Here is a 21,785-nt window from a genome sequence, read left to right on the forward strand (position 1 = left end):
TTGCCTTTGCGGGAGGGACATCCTGCTATAGCACATTTTGCAATATTTTCCCAATGAAGATTTCATCCAGTCTCAAGCAATTCAACATTAGTTTGTGGCAGCCAAAAAAATGAAGTTTCAAAGTAAGGACTGCACAAATCAAACAGGAAATAACACTTTCAAACCAGGAACAGATTTTTTTTCAAATTTTGTTAACATAGTATAATGGAATTTGAGCATTCATGGATTGGGGAGACCAAGGGTCTGGTGTATATTTGAGGAGTTGCAGTCACCATCTGAGCCCTTGATGGCGCAGCGGGTTAAAACGCTGAGCTTCTGAACTTAATGAAAGGTCGGCGGCTCAAATCCAGGGAGTTGGGTGAGCTCCTGCTGTTAGCCCCAGCTTCTAACAAACAGTTTGAAAACATGCAAATGTGAGTAGATCAATAGGTACTGCTCCGTGAGAAGGTAATGGTGCTCCATGTAGTCATGCTGGCCACATGACCTAGGAGGCATCTACGGACAACGCTGGTTCTTCGACTTAGAAATGGAGGTGAGCACAAACCCCCAGAGTCAGACACGACTAGGATTTGCAGCACACAATCCTCTTGAGTTTCTTCATTGGGCAGGGATGTGCGACACCTGGCTTGACAACAGAATAGGTCAAAAGGATCCTAGAGCAAGTTTAACATGAGACAACAGCGTGATGCAGCAGCTAAAACAGCGAATGTGACTCCATGCTGCGTCAATTGGAGTCCAGTAGGGTCCTTTCTTATATGATTCCATGACACTTAGGATTTGTAGTGGAGCAATGGGTTAAACCTTGTGCCGGCTGAATCGCTGACCTAAAGGCTGCCAGTTCGAGTCGGCAAGATGGAGTGAACTTCGTCTGTCAGCTCTATTTATTTATTCATTCAATGCCTTAACATAGAACAAAGACAGACAAACGCAGGCTCTGAGCTGGCCTCGAACTCATGACCTCTTGGTCAGAGTGATTTGTTGTAGCTGGCTGCAGCTGGCTGCTCACCAGCCTGCGCCATAGCCCGGCCCAGGCTGGGCTGTGGCTCAGCTCTAGCTTGCGGGGACATGAAAGAAGCCTCCCAGCAGGATGGTAACACATCCACACATCGCCTGGGCAGCATCTCTGTAGACAGCCAATTCTCTCACACCAGAAGCAACTCGCAGGATGTTCTCAATTTGTTGACATGGTATCACATCCATGCATCGCCTGGGCAACGTCTCTGTAGACGGCCAATTCTCTCACACCAGAAGCGACTTGCAGTATGTTCTCAATTCATTGACATGGTATCACATCCATGCATTGCCTGGGCAACGTCTCTGTAGACAGCCAATTCTCTCACACCAGGAGCAACTTGCAGTATGTTTTCAATTCGTTGACATGGTATCACATCCATGCATCGCCTGGGCAACGTCTCTGTAGACGGCCAATTCTCTCACACCAGAAGCGACTTGTAGTATGTTCTCAATTCACTTCTGACACAATTAAAAAACGAGTCTGCACCTTCTCTAGTTGGGATTCATAGATCCAGCCAGACTTCCAATGTTTCACACTCATGTATGTCACAGAAGAACTCCCAAATCAGGCTGTTTTTTATTAGCTACTCAATGCATTTTCATTAATATTCCCAAGAGAGAGAACTCAGCCCTCCTTCCCTTGTTCCCATTCTCCCCCAATGTACTGCCACCACCTTCATCCACAGAACGAACCCAGGAAAGCTCTGCTCAGTGTGTAAGTAGTCTTTCATGGAGGGAAAGAGGCCCCATTTTTGGTCATGGGAGACCTTGGAGAAACCTAGTTGGTGCGTTAAAGCAAGTGTCCTCCTGCTGTGCTCGACTACAACCCCCATCATGCACAGGTGGCAATCTCAAAGAGAAAGGGAGGTGGCTATTGCAGACCCTCAAAGCCTAAACAAGACATGGCTCCTTATTTTGGGAAGATGGCAAGTGAAAGAAAAGTTAGAAGAAAATAAAATACGTGTAAAGTTACGGTGAAACAGAATGGCCGAAGAAATCTGTGAGATGTAAGAATGTGTGTGTGTGTGTGTGTATTACAGATTTCTTTGAGATATATATATATATATATATCTCAAAGAAATCTGTTACACACACATATCTATATACGAGGGCTATCCAGAAAGTATGTTACGTTTTGGAATTAAAAATTAACAAAGTATAGGATAAAATATTTATTATATACAGTTGAAAGCCATACTTCAATAGTACTTTTAAGCATAGTCCCCATTCAAAACCAGGCACTTTTCAGAACGATTAATGAGTTTAGAAAGTTCCTACCCTCAGCAGTTTCCCGCCGCGTCCTGAAACTCAGCCAGCTGAAGAATGAATGCAGGAGGGAGGAGCAAGCAAAACACCTGCTCTCGCTTCTTTTGCAAGATCTCAAGAAACAAAACATTGAGGCTTCCCTTCCTGTCAGCTCAAGGAAAAGGTGTGGGGTTTTTCTCTCCTCCCAAGGAGGAGCAGCTAGAATCAGCCAGGGGTTCGTAGCTGCTTCTCCTCGGAGGCTACGCCACTTTCCTCCATGTGGGAGTTTACCTCTCCTCCCGAGGAGAAGCAGCCACGAAGCCCTGGCTGATTCTTCAGCTGGCTGAGTTTCAGGACGCGGCGGGAGACTGCTGCGGGTAGGAACTTTCTAAACTCATTAATCGTTCTGAAAAGTGCCTAATTTTGAATGGGGACTATGTTTAAAAGTACTATTGAAGTATGGCTTTCAACTGTATATAATAAATACTTTACCCTATACTTCATTAATTTTTAATTCCAAAACGTAACATACTTTTTGGATAGCCCTCGTATATAAAACTGTAATGTACGTTTGTAGGACCAAATTAACAACAAAACTACTGGACCAAATGGCACCAAATTTGGCCACAATACACCAACACATCCAAGGTATGACCTCCACTTCAAAATAACCTAAACAAATAAACAGGAACGAATAGCCTTACAGCTTCAAAGCCTGGCTGATTCCCATTACTTTACTTTCCATACCACCAGACTACACCACAGCAACATGTGGCCGGGCACAGCTAGTGTGTATGTATGTGTATATATATACAGTAGAGTCTCACTTATCCAAGCTAAACGGGCCGGCAGAAGCTTGGATAAGTGAATATCTTGGATAATAAGGAGGGATTAAGGAAAAGCCTACTGAACATCAAATTAGGTTATGATTTTACAAATTAAGCACTAAAACATCATATTATACAACAAATTTGACAGAAAAAGTAGTTCAATATGCAGTAGTGTTATGTTGTAATTACTGTATTTATGAATTTAGCACCAAAATATCACGATATAATGAAAACATTGACTACAAAAATGGCTTGGATAATCCAGAGGCTTGGATAAGCGAGGCTTGGATAAGTGAGACTCTACTGTATATGTGTATATATATATATATATATATAGAGAGAGAGAGAGAGAGAGAGAGAGAACCCACATAAGATGTCAGAAGGGGAGAATAGTTTCCATCAAGATGAAGAGAAAGATGTCGAAAGAAATCTGCAAGAAGGTGCAAAGTCAAAGAAACTTGTGATATATATATATATTTGTGTGTGTGTGTGTGTGTATTAAAATGGCTGAAGGGGAGAACAGATTCCCAAATGTTACAATGCAACAGAGCTGCCTGAGTCCAAAGAAATCTCTGGGAAATACACACACCCACATATTGCAAAGGGAGAACAATTTTCCAAAAGTCAAATAAACCTGTCAGTAACATATATGAGGTTTATATTATGTATGTGTGTGTATGTATATTAGTATATACATCAGGCATGGGCAAACTTTGGCTCTTCTCCAGGTGTTTTGGACTTCAACTCCCACAATTCCTAACAGCCTACCGGCTGTTAGGAATTGTGGGAGTTGAAGTCCAAAACACCTGGAGAAGAGCCCAAGTTTGCCCATGCAAAATGGCCAAAGGGGAGAACGACTTCCCAGAAGTGATGGCGAGTTAGAGGTATGTCTCTGCGCCTTTCGGTCCCAAAATCCCTGCGTTGGGCCTGGCTCAGCTGTCCCCATTGATGGATGCCACTCCGTCGGCGGCCAAGAGGCCTTCCCTGTCCGTCTCAGGGGCTCCATCCTTCCGGCAGGGCAGGCGGTCCAGGAGTGGCTTGTGCAGCCCGTTGTAGAGAGCGGCTCCGACCAGGAGGACGAAGAAGCCCAGGATCTGGAGCCCGTGGAAGACCTCCCAGCCCAGGGCCAGGCTGACCGCCCAGACGACCACGGTCCGGAGGCTGTCCAGCACCATGCGGGTGGTGGCGCTGATCTCCTTGGTGACGCTGATGCCGGCAAAGTTGAAGAAGGCGATGCTCTGGATGTTTCCCGCCAGGGCCAGGACGATGAGCGGGCGGTGGCCAATCTGGCAGAAGGCATCCAGCGCGTCCTCCAGGACGTGGCGGGGCTCGCTGCCGAATTCGCCGGCCGGGATGAAGTACATGGGCACCAGGAGGAGGGAGAGGATGATGAAGCCAAAGAAGCCTGGCCGGAGAGAGGGCAGAAAGCGTTACACACCAAGCCTCAACACAGGGACTATTCCCATCCCAATGTGCACTTCCAAGAATTTGCAGCACTTCATCAGTCACAGATGTTAGCTGCCCATGATTGTTTCTTGTTGGGAATTCTCATTTCTGAGTGTTGTTCTTTATTTACTGCCCTGATTTTAGAGTTTTTTTAAATGTTAGAGTTAACACCTCCCAACAAAGGATTCCGCCAGGCAGGAAACAGCCAGGCTTTGAATCTGCCACGTTTGCCCCAGGCAGTTAAACTTTTTTAACTATAAAATTAAAACATATGAATAAAGGGAAAAATAAAGAGGACCACATCTACAGCTCTGCAAGTTACAGGAATAATACAGCAACTGTCAAATTTTACCAATGGTTTTCTTCCTCTTAGTATTTTTCTGTCTTTTTTTTCTTTTTATGTTTATGTATTGTTTTGTTCTGTTTTGTCTTATTTTATTTGGTTTTTTCTTTCACACACTACTCTGGTTGTGGTTATCTATTATGTGTTTTTATTTCATTGAGAAAGGATTACTGGTTCTTGTTTGTAATATGAAATATACAAGTTGCTTATAAAATGCATAATAAAAAATAATTCCAAAAAAAGAAAGAAAGAAACTAGGCAGGTGGGGTTTATATCCCTGTGGAATAATGTCCAGGGTGGGAGAAAGAACTCTTGTCTGTTGGAGGCAAGTGTGAACATTGCCACTGGCTAGCTTAGCATTGAATAGCCTTGCAGCTTCAAAGCCTGGCTGCTTCCTCCCTGGGGGAATCCTTTTTTTGGGAGATGTTAGCTGCCCCTGATTGTTTCTTGTCAGGAATTCCCATTTCTGAGTGTTGTTCTTTATTTACTGCCCTGATTTTAGAGTTTTTTAAAATGTTAGAGTTAACACCTCCCAACAAAGGATTCCGCCAGGCAGGAAACAGCCAGGCTTTGAATCTGCCACGTTTGCCCCAGTTCTTTCTCTCACCCTGGACATTATTTCACAGATATATAAACCCCACTTGCCTAGTTTCCAACAGACCTCGCAACCTCTGAGGATGCCTGCCACAGGTGTGGGCAAAATGTCAGGAGATATTGCTTCTGGAACATGACAAGACAGCTTGGAAAACTCACAGCAAACCAGTGATTCCAGCCACGAAAGTCTTTGACAACACATAAAACCTATCTTGTCTGTAACTTGGGGACTGCTGCATATGTATAGGGCTCAAACACTAATTGTAACCAGGGTCATAAAACACACTGATTTGCTGATCCCCAATGCCTGGGAAGACCTCTGCTTCCCTTTCCACTAATACGTGGTCAATTGACCTTTATTTATTTGTTTACAGTATTTATATTTCGCCCTTCTCACCCCGAAGGGGACTCATGACGGATCACATTATACACATATAGGGCTAACATATACACATAGAACCGAGACAGACAGACGCAGAGGCAATTTAACCTTCTCCTGAGAAGATGTTTGATTCTGGCCACAGGGGGGAGCAGCTGCTTCACCATCCACTGTGACGGCACTTCCTCATTCCAGTGTCGTAAATTAGTTAAATTTGCCTCCCCACTTTATAAGTGGTACTTTATTTCCTATTTGATAGATGCAACTATCTTTAGGGTTGCTAGGTCAGCAACGAGCAGGGGCTATATTTTTAAAATTTTTAATTGACGGGTGCTCACCCCACCACGGGCTGGCCTCGAACTCATGACCTCATGGTCAGAGTGATTTATTGCGGCAGGCTGCTCACCAGCCTGCGCCACAGCCCGGCCCCTGCATGCCAATAAAACACTGCAATTCCCGCCATGTGGTCTCACTCCACTCCTGTGCCCATTTGTCAATTTCCATTTCATAGAATCATTTGATTAATCTGTGAATAAACACTTCAAAAACCTTTAGCTTCTCCATTTTGGCTCTATGGTCAATGTCCATAGGTGACTAAAGAGTTGCACCAGAGGTCCTGGATAGTCCTGGAGAGACCATATTAATTAAATCCACCACTATTAATCTGATTAATGAGGACAGAGGGATCTCCACGGAATTGCGGGGGTCTTCTCTGGATCTTGCTTACCTTCGGTGCCCACGGCCTGGAGGGGATGGACGTCGTGCTTGTAGACAAACTTCTCCTCCAGCACCATCTGGATGGCCACAATCACCTGAGCCATGATGATGAGAAGGTCACCTGTGGAAGGAGGAGGAGAGACTCTGAGAATGCTGGGAGAGCAATGAGTAGGAGCTGTCCAGCAGTGGAACTCTCTGCCTCGGAGTCTGGTGGTAGGCTGGACGTAGAGGCTGGATGGACATCTGTCGGCGGGAGTGGGGGTTTTGATGGTTAGACTGGAAGGCCTTTTGGTTTCTTCCAACTCTAGGATTCTGTAGGATCATTATAATTAATGGTTATAATGATTATATAGGGCAATGATGGGCAACCTTTTGCACTTGGTGTGTCAAAATTCACCAAAAAAAAAACCTAGCATGACTTGGGTGGTGTGTCACTTCGAGAAAAAAAAACACCATAATTTCACAATATGTATATTTTAAGTAACAAAAGTGTGTAATTGTAATATATAACTGTATTTAATAAATCAAAAACTATTTACTACCATTATTTCTATGTACAACAATCTATGGTACCTCTTGCAGTTTCCACGCTGATTTCTCTCTATTCTAGTTTCAATGGAATAATAATAATAATAATTTTATTTTTGTACTCCGCCACCATCTCCCCAGAGGGACTCGGGGCGGCTCACAGATATAAAACCAGCATAGAGTGATTTCATATATAAATATCAAATATGAAAACACACAAATAAATTTTAAAGGCATTAAAAAATCACAATCATTATAAAACACATGAAAAACGCAGCAATAAAAACATAAAATGAGCTGGGCAAAGTGTACTGAGTGAAACTTGTAACAAGAAGGAAGTTAAGGTGCTACAAGGTCATGGGAAAAACCTTAAACTGGGGTGAACTTGAGGCTATGTCAAGGAGTCATGAATAATGTAGTCATGAATAATAATATAATAATAATATAATAGTAATAATATAATATGCTACAATAATAATATAATGATATAATAATAATAATAGTCTATATCTATCTATATCTATAAAAATGTAATGTTCATAATTCCCATGGCGTAAACAACAAAACCACTGGACCAAATCACACCAAATTTGCCCACAAAAAGACATAGTCATCCAATCAATCTGCATGCGGCAGCGTGTCAGCAAAAATGGCTAGGCGTGTCAGTGCTGACAGGCGTGTCATAGGTTGGCCATCACTGATAAAGGGCATAGTCTGGAGATCATGCCCCATAAGGCGCGGCTTAAAGAGCTTGGTATGTTTAGCCTGCAGAAAAGGAAGTAATCTGTTGGGGGTGCTTTGATTGTGTTTTTCCTGCATGAAGAGAGCAGGAGATCGGACTGGACGGCCCATGCGAGAAAAGAAACTGAATCTGAAACTACAACTGGATTGGATTATCATTGGCAAACATCTGTATTGCACATGGCAGAAAGGTTTGAAAATTATCCCTTGGGGCTCTTGGGCTTGCTCATTGCCATATCTCATTAAAGTGTACTGGATATTGTTTAGGTCTCTGCCCAGTAGGCAAAAATAGCATGATTGCCCTGTTTCCCAAAAATATGATGGAATCTTATATTAATTTTTGCTCTAAAAGACATATTGGGGTTTATATTCATGGGATGTCTTATTTTTCCAAATCAGCTTTTTAAAATGAACTGTAATTAGGGCTTTTTTTGAAAGTAGGGCACCCTCCAATATCCTGAAAAATCATGCTCATTTTTCAGGTCACTACTACAGATGGAAGGCAGTCTTCCACTTGGAAATATATTATTTTCATTGAGAAAGAAAGACATGTGGGTCCAGAACAGATCTCTACAGTCACTTGCAGCTATGGATTTTAAGTATGCCTTTTTAATACAATTTCATAGCCACAGGGTTCACCCCAGTTTAAGGTTCTCCCCATGATCTTATAGCACCTTAACTTTCTTCATGTTTACAAGTTTTACTCAGTGCACTTTGCCCAGTCCATTGTATGATTTTATTGCTGTGTTTTATCATGTGTTTTATAATGATTGTGATTTTATTGTATGCCTTTTAATTTTATTTGTGTGTTTTTTGTATTTGATACCACTGTATGCTTGTTTTATATCTGTGAGCCGCCCCGAGTCCCTCTGGGGAGATGGTGGCGGGGTATAAAAATAAAATAATAATAATAATAATAATAATAATAATAATAATAATAATAATATTCAATTCTGTTTTAACATTTGCGTAAGCTGTTTTGAGCCTCCTTGTTGCAGAGAAAAACAGGGCATAAACAAACATAATACTACTACTAATAATAACAATATCTGTGGATCCACTGCCAAGACTCTACACTTGGAAGACACCCAGACCCATGGGCCATGACTTAGAGCCTGTGACTATTACTAGAAAAGTCTTTTAGAACTACAATTCCCAGACTCCCCCTCTGATAGCAGTTAGATGCCATTCCCGAGAGGGGGGCGCCTACCTGTGATGACCTGGCTGAGTCCATGGCTCTGCCCGTTGCCGCTGAGGAGGTCGGCCAGCCCCACCAGCACCAGGCCCAGGATGGTGATCAGGATGCCCAGCCACTGGCTGAGGGCCAGCTTGCGGCCCAGGAAGGCCACCGAGAGCAGCCCCGTGAAGATGATGACCGCCCCACGCAGCATCTGGAAGCTGGAGGCACTGGTCATATTGAGGGCTGGAAGAGAGGCAGCGAGGGGAGCAACATGACTGTCATGAAGACTATTCAAAACAAAGGCTCTTCTTATTGCAATTTCCATTGTGAGAGGGTATATCAGAACTTTTACAAAGAATGACATTGGGCATGCAGATTCTATGAAACTATATTAGATTCACAGCAACCTACCACATTGGCTAGCAAACAAACAAAGGAGAGTTTGCGTTTCTACTCAGCATTCGCACACATATACATGGATTCGTCCTCATGCATACATCAACATTCTTCCTCCGTCATCTCTTGGAGAAGAACCCGTTAGGTCAGACCCTGCTTCCCTGCAGCCTGCCAATGCACAGTTCCAAAACATCAAAACACATCTTCTTTTCTGAAGAACAACGCCAAGGATCAGACCGCTGTTTTCCATATAGCAGAACTTAACTCTCTGCAACACGTATCGTGACTCCAAAATGCACTCCTTCCTCCTCCCTTGAGGAAAGGAGCCCAAAGTGACCAGAATCCTGCTTTCCTATAGCAGATCTGACACTCCCATGCACCATCTAGTCACACTTTTCCATACGCTGTCTAGTCACACTTTTTGGATTGTCATAAGGTCACTTATATAGCAATATTTAGCTGATATTGTTCCAAAAAGACGCCTTCCATCCTGGAATATGTTGACTCCAACTCAGTTTCCTGGCAGATGTTGACTCTTCTTGATCGGTGTTGGCCTTGTGTTGACTTCCTCCTTTAACATTGCAAACATTTCCTTAACTTGAAAGAGCCATTGTCTCTGATTAATGTATGTTGACAGATGTAAACATTTCTCTTATCACTGTCACAGTTCTTATCACAGCTCAGCAATTTTTAATTACAGTTCAGCAGTGTTGGCAGTTAGTCATTGCAGGCCTTAATTCCTTAGAATTGTGTCTTCAGCCAAATTAGGCCCCATCCATACACCTTTCAGAAAATTCATTCATACCCAAACATATTAAATCCACAATTATCAAAACTGCCTATCATATTTTCATGACATGAGGAGCCCACAAAAGAAAGACATAGGCTGCATGGCTCAGTCAAAGTACCATATTTCCAACTGAGTTTCATGCATCATCCCATCTCATGCACATTTCCATTTGCAAAATCCTGAAACCCAAAAAAGCATTTGCTGCCAAATGTCATGCACAGCGGCATAAGGTGCATTCTTTGTAATTCGTCCCGCTCTGGCTCTCCTTGTGCAAGGCAGCAGTCTCTCAAAATACAGGCATAAGGCAATGATCCTCCCAATGCATGAAATTATACAGCGGACCCTCATGGATACCAAAATCCATGAAAGCTCTAGTCCAGGCATGGGCAAACTTCGGCCCGCCAAGTGTTTTGGACTTCAACTCCCACAGTTCTTAATATAATATACTTTATTTATATTCCCCTCCATCTCCCTGAAGGGACTCAGAGCGGATTATAGATACGTATATGGCAAACATTCAATGCCATTATACAATAGACAAAGACAGGCAGTAGCATAAACAGGGGCAAGGCTTCCCTCTTTCCATCTCCAGCATCTGGAGGCTGTGCTCGACTTGGCCATGATTTTTCCACACCTGTTGTGCATGGATGATCCAATTGCCGGCATGTTTTCAGATACGCCTTCTAGCTCCCCGCCAAAGCAGTACCTATTCATCTACTCACATTGTTGTTTTCGAACTGCTAGGTAAAAAGAAGCTGGGGCTGATGGTGGGAGCTTACCCCGACCCGTGGCTTGAACTGCTGACATTCAGGTAGCTGGTGGTTTAACCCGCTGTGCTAGCCATGGCCAGACGTTAAAAATGCCCTTATCTTATATACACTCTTGAACCCTTCCCCATATGTTTGCAATAAAAATTATATGAGGAAGGAAGGAAGGGAAAAAGATTGAGAGTAGGAGGAAGTCCCGGAGGCACTTACCCACATACATGAGGCTGGTCCCGGTCATATCGCACAGGGCAGGGGGCAGGAAGAGGAGGGGGTTGAAGGGCTGCGAGGGGGCCATGACGGGCTCCGTCCGGCGACGGTCTCGGCAGCGGAGGAGGTGGAAGACAGCCAGGCAGGAGAACTCCCCCAGGAACATGCCCACCGCCTGCAAAGAACAAAGCAAAGGCAGCCCGGAGTCAGAATCTGGATCTTAGTCCCCTCCATAACGTTAGTATCAGGAGGGTCCCAAAGATGAGAATCCACTCCGGGTTTTAGTCTGAACTTTCAAAGTGTTTTTTCCCCCAGGGTGCTGAATTCTGGGGACATGCATTCTGTACTTTCAAAGTTCAGACTAAAACTCCAGAGCCAGGAGAACAAGACGCACATCGCTAGCATGCTGGGTGCCTACACTGTAGAATTAATACAATTTGACACCACTTTTAACTATCATGGCTCAGTTCTATGGAATTCTGGAAGTTGCAATTTTTACAAGGTCTTTATTTACAAGCCTGCTCTGTCAAAGAGTGCTAGTGCCTCACTAAACTACAACTTCCATTACACTATGTAACAACATTCAAAAATATTCTATTCCTTGTTTGAAAGTGTTCCTATTTAATGGTGCAGTACTTACTCGTACTTTGAAAGCTTACTTTGAAACTTTGTTTTCACGGCTGCCACAAACTTGATTGAATTGGTTGAAATTCTATGAGATATTCATTGAACAACTATCACAAAATGTAGTATAGCACAATGTCCCTCCCACAAGAATAAAGTTTTGGTAGTCAAATAAACATTTTCCATGGGTTTTTTTTATAGAACCAATTTGGAAATAACTTTTATAACCTAGGAACAAAAAATGTATCACATAGTCTTATTCCATAGCCTTGAACTAATGCAGTTAAAGTAGTCTCAAACAGTATTAATTCTACAATGTAAATGCACCCTTAGTGGCTCATCAAGAACTGCAGCCACCATCATTGTCATTATTATAATCTCATGCACACCCTGCCCTTCTCATGGTTCAATAAATCAAACAACAGCAATAATAATAATAATAATAATAATAATAATAATAATAATAATAATAATAATAATAATAATAATAATAATAATAATCTGCAAAAGGCCACACTACTGGGATCTGCACGCATCATCCGAAAATACATCACACAGTCCTAGACACTTAGGAAGTGTTTGAATTGTGATTTTGTGATACGAAATCCAGCATATCTATCTTGTTTGCTGTGTCATAATAAAATAATAATAATTTCTTACTTGCTTCTCCTCGTGGTTTAAACATTTAATAAAATAAGATCACCTTGGGTGTATCTAAATTGTAGAATTAATAAAGGTCGACACCAGTTATAGCTGCTATGACTCAGTGCTATGGAATCCTGGAAGTTATAGTTTGGCAGGAAACCAACCCTCTTTGGCAGGGAAGGCTCAAGACCCTGTCAAACTACAACTCCCAAGATCCAATAGCCATGGCAATGAAAGTGGTGTCAAATGGTGTTAATTTAACAGTGTGGATGCACCCCATGATTCAGGCAGTGGTTCTGCTTGCCAGAACTTGAAAATCTTACATTTCTGGATTACACCTACAACTAGAATCAGAGGAGCCTTAACACAGTGACCTTAAAACCGTAACCTTCCCTGATCTCCTTCCCAGACACTTTCAACCTGTTTACCTGGAGGAAAGGATGCTGGAAGTTGTGTTCCTCTGTCCCGTTGCACCCCACGGCGCTCAGCTTGTCGGCCCACCTGGAAGACAGAGGATACCGCTTTGGAGAGCCTATAAACACACCCTTTTGCAAGTTCACATCATCTTTGCCTTTGAGGACAGAAATGTGGAGCATCATGCACAGAGCACCACATCCAGAGGTTGTCTTTTCCCTTTCGTTTCTCTTTCAAGACCCAGGAATCTTACTGAACAATCACTCCCATCACTTTTGATTATATCTGCCATACAGAGTGGGGATAATGGGAATTGTAAGGCTGGGGGGAAATCATACCCATAAACTTTGTATTTAAACTCAAACCCAATTCTCCCAACTAAGCAGAACAAGTGACACCCTTCCACATGTGACCAATGCTTCCGCTTCATCCTGGAAAGAAGTGGCGAGTGGAGTGCCAGAAGCAAGGTTCCGTCCTGGGCCCAGTTCTGTCCAGGATCTTTATTAATGACTTAGATGAAGGGTGAGAAGGCACAATCATCAAGTTTGCAGACGGGACCAAATGGGAAGGGATAGCCAACACTCCAGAAAAAAGGAGCAGGATCCAAAACAATCTTCACAGATGAGAGAGATGATGGGCCAAAACTAACAAAATGACTTTAAACAGGAACAAATGCAAGGGACTCCACAGAAAAAAAAGGAAATGCAAAGATGCAGAATAGCGGATGATGCCTGGCTCAATAGCAGGACATGTGAAAAAGATCTTGGGAGTCCTTGTGGGGAGGAAAGTGAGCATGAGCCAAGAATGTAATGCGGCAGCTAAAAAAGCCAATAGGATTTTAGTCTGCATCAAGAGGATCCTAGTGCCTGGATCCAGGGAAGTCATGCTACCCTTCTATTCCCGGGCTGTGGCGCAGGCTGGAGAGCAGCCAGTTGCAACCAGCTGCAATGAATCACTCTGACCAGGAGGTCATGAGTTCGAGGCCCGCTCGGAGCCTATGTTTGTCTTGTCTTTGTTCTATGTTAAAGGCATTGAATGTTTGCCTTATATGTGTAATGTGATCCGCCCTGAGTCCCCTTTGGGGTGAGAAGGGCGGAATATAAATGCTGTAAATAAAAATAAAATAAATAAATAATAAATAAAATATTCCGCCTTGGTCACACCACTTGACCTGGAATCACACTGTGTCCCATTTTTGCACCGCAACTGAAGAGAGATTTTAACAAGGAATGTATCCAGAGGAGAGTGACTAAAAGGATCAAAGGTCTGGAGAACAAGCCCTATGAAGAGCGGCTGAAAGAGCTAGGCATGTTGAGCCTACAGAAGAGAAGGCTCAGAGAGAGGAGACATGATGAGGGCCATGGATCAAGACGTGAAGGGAAGTCATAGGGAGGAGGGAGCAAGCTTGTTTTCTGCTGCCCTGGAGACTAGGACGCAATGGAGCAATTGCTTCAAACTACAGGGGATGTCTTATTTTTCCATGAAGAATTCACATTTATTGTTGAACAAAAAAAAGAACATTTATTATATACTGTACAGTAGTTGTCATCACAAACCAGCATAACCAGACAAACTGTGAATTCCTAATCAAGAATTCCTTGTTACTGTTGGGAATCACCCTGGACTACTCAAGTCTAAATGTAGTCAGATAGATGATAAAGTTAGATTGAGGGAATCCTTTCCCTGTTTCCAAAGCATGCCTAGATAGGCTTTACTGTGTTTCATTCTATCCTGTTTAGGTCACATCCCTTACTTTGAAGTTGGTAGAAATGTGAATCACCAGGGACACTAACTTCTCATTGGTCAGAATGTCTTTTATGGCCCCAATAAACTGGACCATGAGGTTGGAACCATTTTGGTTCATTCTTCTCCTTTTGTTCTTCTAGCTAACAAGAAGCATCTTGTTGTCTCTCCTGGCAAGATGTAACTATTTAGATGTTTGTTATTTTTCCTTTCTTATTTTTCCTTAGAAACCAGTCTAGAGTAGACTAGACAGCTCCCAAGCCTTTCTATCCACAATTGAGTTCTTTTTACCTAAAGAATAAATACTTTTTGAACTTTTACTGATACTCTGCAGTCCATTGCCATCCTAAATAGACAAAGGCTTCTCTTTGCTCGCCCCGTGTAAGTAACTGTTGCATTTGAAAGCTTTTGCTACTCTGCTGTTTTTTGTGGAATCTCCCTCAGAGAGGGTTAAATTGAGTCTAACCGCTCAGAGATTACCACAACAGTTACTACCATTATTTCCACGTACAACAATCTATGGTGCGTACATTTACCAATCCTACATGCTCTGGTGTTCTGTTTGGCGGGCATGCTTCCAAACAAAAACTTTGCTAGGTCTTACTTTCGGGGGAGGCCTTATATTTAGCAATTCAGCAAAACCTCTACTAGGTCTTATTTTCTGGGGATGTCTTATTTTCAGGGAAATAGGGTATTGCAGGATGTCCCTCCTGCAAGAACAAGGTTTTTGCAGTTTAATAAACATTTCCCATGTTTTTATAATATTTATTATTTATTTACTTTATATACCGCTCTTCAGCTCTTCTCTCCCAGGGGAAACCAATTGATAGAACCAATTAGAAAATAACATTTATAACCCAGGAACAATAAGCACATTACATTCCCTTGGAAACAACGCTTTCCTCAGCACAGGCCTCAATTTTTGGTGCATCATCTCTGCCTGGACTTGCCCCAGTCTTGCAGATGATGGGCCAAAAAGCCTGATTTTTTTGTTTTTGTTTTTGGAGAATCTGAGAACGGGATGTAGCAGAGAGAGGAGCAGCGGAGCGTATTTCGCCATGGATCGGATGCCATGGCTGTCAATCTTCCTTGAAGATATATTTAGAGCAGAAGTTCCGAAAAGCATTGCAGGGGTTCCTTTAAAACACTGCTTCTAAAACTGGGGGGCCTGTGATGTTTTCACAGGGGGTCCGCAAAGGATTGAAGAAATATTATGATTTTTATTTGCAGTCAAATATGAATGAATCAATGAGTAAACCAGCGGTTTTCAAACTGTGGATCCTCAGATGTTTTGGCCACTGAATAGCCTTGCAGTGTCAAAGCCAGGCTGCTTCCTACCTAGGGGAATCCTCCGATGGCCACCTTGAATAGCACTGAATGGCCTTGTAGCATGAAAGCCAAGCTGCTTCCTCCCTAGGGGAATCCTCTGATGGCCACCTTGAATAGCACTGAATGGCCTTTCAGCTTCAAAGCCAGACTACTTTCTACCTAATCCTCCATTGGCCACCTTGAATAGCACTGCACAGCCTTGCAGCATCAAAGCCAAGCTGCTTCCTGCCTAGGGGAATCCTCCATTGGCCACCTTGAATGCATGTTAATATTTTGATATTTTATGGTTTTAATGACCTGAAATTGCTTAATTGTTCTGTAATTTTTATATTTAGATTGTAATGTATTCATATTGCTTTAATTGGGATTGTTTTATGTTTTATTGGTAGCCACCTCGAGATCCTACATTGGGAAAAAGGGAGATAAGAATAAAGTAAGTAAATAAAATGAAATAGATATGGGAAGGACAGATGATTCTATCTTCCTTGGGATGCTGGCTGAGTCCTTTAGCGGCTGTTTGTGAGATTTTAACTGTGGTCAGCAAGATGTCCCAACTGACCCTTGAATATTTGGACTGGGCAAAGGGTTGATTTAAGCTCACATGGTTGATTTATGGCTCTGCAAAGCAGACAAGCAAGCCTCCAGGCAAACTGGTTTACAGTGTGTTTTTTTAAAGCTACTCCAGCAAAATTTCGAGGCACATGACCTCTCTTGAAATGTCTCTGGTGAGTCAGGATAGTTAATGCTTACTCAGACCAAGATACTGTAAGATAAACCAAAGATTGGGGGGGGGGGGGAGTTTCTCATTGAAGGAAATCATTTAGAAAAAGAAGGCCACATTCTGCAGCCGTTTCAATAGGGATACATCCTGAGAAATTCTCTCTGCCAGTTTGCTCACATGCCTATGCGCTAACCACTTTTATGTGGCTCTAGAATGCGCAAAGTTACTTTTGGAGGGCTAAAAATTACAGATTGGGTTTACTCACTTCCAAGGAAGGCTCACAAATAGTTTGCCACAGCCTTCATTTCCCTACCTTCCGACTTATTTCTTCTTCTATGCAAGTATAGTGAGGACTAAAGTGGAATGTTACATTTCTGAGTAAGGAAACTAAATCCATGGTGGTATAAATAAACATCATTATACACACACACATACATACACACACACATATATGCACTTTTGGTATATTTATACCAAAAGGAGACTCAAAGCAACTATATATATTGTGGTGGTCCTATGCCCCTAACCATAACGAATGTGGAGGACAGATAGATGATATGTATACACACACATATATGGAGGAAGAGTGTAGTTTAGTGGTTAGAGCATTGGACTCCCATCTAGAGCATCTCTTCAAGCTGAGCTTGAGCCAGAAGTGTGATGCGACAGCTAAAAATGCCAATATGATTCTAGTCTAAGTTATAGACTCATACAGTTGGAAGAGACCACAAGGGCTATTCAGCTCAACCCTATGCCAAGCAAGAACAGCACAATCAAAGCACCCCAACACATGGCCATAACAGCCTACTGGCTGTTAGGAATTGTGGGAGTTGAAGTCCAAAACACCCGGAGAGCTAAAGTTGGCCCATGCCTGGTCTAGACTGATTTCTAGTCTGACTCTCTTTTGCTTTGGTCAAACTTTCTCACCTGGAATAACCCCGAGTCCAGTTCCGGGCAAAGCAACTCAAAGCAACAAAGGGAGACTAAAATGACCAAATGTTTGGGAACTATGAATCCCTCTGAGGAGTGGCTTGGGGAGATGGGGATGTTTAGCTTGCAGAAGAGAAGGCTAAAAGAAGGTGGGCATAAGAGCCATGTGTAAATATTTGAAAGGTTGTCACATTGAGGAGCTGAGAAAAGAAGCAGGACATTAATGGTACGAGGGATACAAATTATAGGGGGAAAAACATTCCTCCTGAACATTAGGAAGAACCTACCAACAGCTGTATGCTAAAAGCGTCTCCTCTGGAGATCTGTATGCTTAGGATGTCTGTTGGGAGTGCTTTGACTGTGTCTTCATGCCCGGCAGTAGAGGGTTGGGTTGGACTGGCTGGCCTTTGGGGTCTCTTCCAACTCCATGATTCTAAGGCACATGGACTAAACCCAAGGTCCGTGGCCCAAATCCAGCCCTCCATGTCCTTTTATGTGGCCTGCCATGTGCTGGACTACAACTCCTGCACATGCCTGCCTTCCCTGTAGTTTCTTCATAGCCCCACCGTTTCATCCTGATGCTCGCTGTGTATTTTATATTAATGTTATTTTACTGTTATTGTTTTAATTATATATGCTGTTATTTTGTTTTATCTGTTGATCGGGCTTGGTCCCCATGTGAACCGCTCGAGTCCCCTTGGGGAGATGGAAGCGGTTTATAAATAAAGTTTTATTATTATTATTATTATTATTATTATTATTATTATTATTATTAACTCCTATGCTTCCCATCATGAAACATCATGATCAGAGCTGATGTTGGGTTACAGGGACATCTGGAAGCCTTTGGTTCTATTGAGTCAGGAGAGTGGGGTTCAGATTGAGATTCAAGGCTTGCGGATAGGATGCCTGGCTTTAAAATGCCCTTTAACCCTTCCCAAACCTCAGAGCCACAAGGGCTGTTGGGCTGCATTTCCCATTACCCTCAGTCTGCATGGCGGATAATCAAAAGGGATGGAGACCAAAACTGGGTGAAAACTAAAGAACACTGACTTTAATATAGATAGATAACTTTTATTACGGTCCATAGACCCACAGCTATTGAATAAATAACATACAGGAATTTACAAATCCCTCGTAACCGGAGAAATAAACTATAAAGACATATACTACACAGTGTCAGGTAATACCCTGATCGACTAGGCTCTTTCTCAGTCTTGCTGCCACTGCAAGGAACTTTGCCACCATGAGGGTCCATGGTGCTTGCCCTACCAAAAATATCTGGCCTTCCCTTGCGGGGAATGATCAGACAATCAGGTCAGGATTGGGTGTAAGAGTTGGCTACGTTGAGCTAAGTAATAGCGACACTGCAATAAGATGTGTTCTAATGATTCTATTTCATTTCCACTGCACGGGCATAATCTTTGGGTGTAGGGGATGCCAGCTAGTCTGCCATTTAGCAGCACTGTATTCTATGTAAATAAATATTCTAGTTAGTCGACAGCAGTACACGTGAAAAAGATCTTGGAGTCCCCGTGGACAACAAGTTAAACATGAGCCAAGCGTGTGATGCGGGGGCTAAAAAAGCCAATGCAATTTGGCCTGCATCAATATGAGCCTAGTGCCTAGATCCAGGGAAGTCCTGCTATCCCTCTATCCTGCCTTGGTCAGACCACTTTACCTGGAATCACACTGTGTCCAATTCTAGGCACCGCAACTTAAGCTGGAATGTGTACAGAGGAGAGTGACTAAAATGATCAAGGGTCTGGAAAACAAGCCCTATGAGGAGTGGCTTAAAGGTCTGGACATGTTTAGCCTGCAGAAGAGAAGGCTGAGAGGAGACATGATGGCCATGCATAAATATGTGAGGGGAAGTCCTAGGGAGGAGGGAGCAAGCTTGTTTGCTGCTGCCCTGCAGACTAGGATGCAATGGAACAATGGCTTCAAACTACAGGAAAGGAGATTCCACCTGAACATCAGGAAGAACTTCCTCACTGTTGAGGGCTGTTCAACCATGGAACTCTCTGTCCCAGGGAGTGGTGGAGGCTCCTTCTGGTTTTTAAGCAGAGGCTGGATGGCCATCTGTCGGGGGTGCTTTGAATGCGATTTCCTGCTTCTTGGCAGAATGGGGTTGGACTGGATGGCCCATGAGGTCTCTTCCAACTCTAGGATTCTGTCCTGGCCTTCATATCATGATTAGGGCTATATGGCAGTTGTGATACAGCCACATCTGGAAGACTGCTATTTGTTATGTTTAGACTGGAGATAGGATGACTGGCTTCACAATGTCCCCAACCTCAGATCCACAAGGGCTGTGGGGTTGCCATTCCCATTACCCACAGACTGCAGGATGAATAATCAAAAGGGATGGGAGTGGTTGTTCAATAACAATTGGAAACCCAAAACTAAGGAGCACCGACTATAATATGTCAATAAATATTATAATTGGTACTCAGATTCTCAGATCCCTTTTCCCATGGCTTGTTTTCATTCTAGACCAGGCATGGGCCAACTTGGGCCCTCCCTCCAGGTGTTTTGGACTTCAACTCCCACCATTCCTAACAGCCTACCGGCTGTTAGGAATGGTGGGAGTTGAAGTCCAAAACACCTGGAGGGAGGGCCCAAGTTGGCCCATGCCTGGTCTATGAATCTCACTGTAACTCTTTTTTGCTGAATGGAACACCATGCATCTTTCTAGGCTCAGTCCTTGCAATTCCTCCAACTCCCATTTGCAAAAGAAGACACTGGGAAGCTATGGGTTTTTTCCAGCCCCACAAGCGTCGTCCCCTCCCCACCCAATCCGGAGACTCACTTGGCCGAGAGAGTGTTGATGGAGCCGGTGATCAACATCAGGGCAGCCAAGAAGAGCTGGTACTTGGTCCAGGTCGCCATCCTGGCCCAACGCTCGCCCACCAAGGCCAAGGGACTAGGAAAAGAGGAGGAAGAGAAGGAGGTCACATGACCAGGCTTAACCAGCTGACTCTTGGGGGGGGGGTGTTAGGAGGAGGAGGGACTTGGGGAAGCCCAGCCTCCAGATTTTCCAAAACGCATTTGCTCTGGTTGAGTTTGCAAATTAAGTGGCATGTATATAAAGCAGCGTCCAGATTTTGCAAAACGCGTTTGCTCTGGTTGGGTTTGCAAATTTAGTGTGGCATGTATATAAAGCAGCGTCCAGGTCTGGAAAAAGTCTCTGGATGGAAGAATGCAGCTCCCAAAGTCAATCAGGAAGGAAAGGAGGAAATGGCTTGGTTTTTTTTTTTTTGGAACTACAACTCCCATGATCCTCCAGCAAAGGAAAGAGACAGAGCCGGTTTTTATTTACAGTAGAGTCTCACTTATCCAACATAAACGGGCAGAATGTTGAATACGTGAATATGTTTGATAATAAGGAGGGATCAAGGAAAAGCCTATTAAACATCAAATTAGGTTATGCTTTTACAAATTAAGCATCAAAACATCATGTTATACAACACATTTGACAGAAAAGGTCGTTCAATACACAGTAATGTTACCTAGTAATTACTGTATTTACGAATTTACTGTATTTACGCATCCTCCCTGGGGGATTTTTTTTGTTGGGAGGTGTTAGCTGGCCCTGATTGAGAAAGGAGGAAACCATGAAAATGAACCAAAACCAATCCCTAATGTTCAGGGTGGGAGTGTGAATGTTGCAATGAATCACCTTGACTAAAAGCCACAAAGCCTGGCTGCATCCTCCCTGGGGGAATCCTTTGTTGGGAGGTGTTAGCTGGTGGCCCTGATTGTTTCCTGCCTGGAATTGCCCTGTTTTCTCAGCGTTCTTCTTTATTTGCTGCCCTGATTTTAGATACTGGTAGCCAGATACTGTTCATTTTCATGGTTTCCTCTTTTCTGTTGAAATTGTCCACATGCTTGTGGATTTCAACCATGAAAAAGAACAAATTTTGGCTACCAGTATTAAAACAGCCCATACCTGATTTAAACTATGTATTTGCCAGGAAGACAGTTCCTCCTTGTCTCCTGTGCCATCAGTTGGGGGCCCCTCCCCCCAGTAACATGCTATGCTAAAATATATATATACACACACGTTTGTGTGTGTATAATATAATATACAATAATATATAATAATATTAATATATTGTATATACAGTAGTCTTGCTTATCTAACCTTCGCTTATCCAACATTCTGCATTATCCAGCGCAGTCTGCCTTCTAGTAGTCAG

At 43.1% G+C, this 21,785-nt stretch overlaps 1 protein-coding gene across 1 annotated transcript; it reads right to left on the bottom strand.

Moving 5' to 3' along the window:
* Positions 1-1,572: 1,572 nt before the first annotated feature.
* On the bottom strand, positions 1,573-20,576 carry slc35f6 (solute carrier family 35 member F6). The gene is made up of 6 exons (XM_003229422.4): positions 20,396-20,576; positions 12,875-12,947; positions 11,181-11,352; positions 9,048-9,260; positions 6,579-6,689; positions 1,573-4,494 (listed from the first exon to the last, which is right to left on the bottom strand). Exons 1-6 carry the CDS (start codon positions 20,473-20,475, stop codon positions 4,022-4,024), a joined length of 1,122 nt encoding a protein of 373 aa, XP_003229470.2. The 5' UTR covers positions 20,476-20,576; the 3' UTR covers positions 1,573-4,021.
* Between the last annotated feature and the right edge of the window lie 1,209 nt (positions 20,577-21,785).

This window comes from Anolis carolinensis, chromosome 1 (assembly GCF_035594765.1).
Source record: "Anolis carolinensis isolate JA03-04 chromosome 1, rAnoCar3.1.pri, whole genome shotgun sequence".
In the NCBI taxonomy this organism is placed as follows: domain Eukaryota; kingdom Metazoa; phylum Chordata; class Lepidosauria; order Squamata; family Dactyloidae; genus Anolis; species Anolis carolinensis.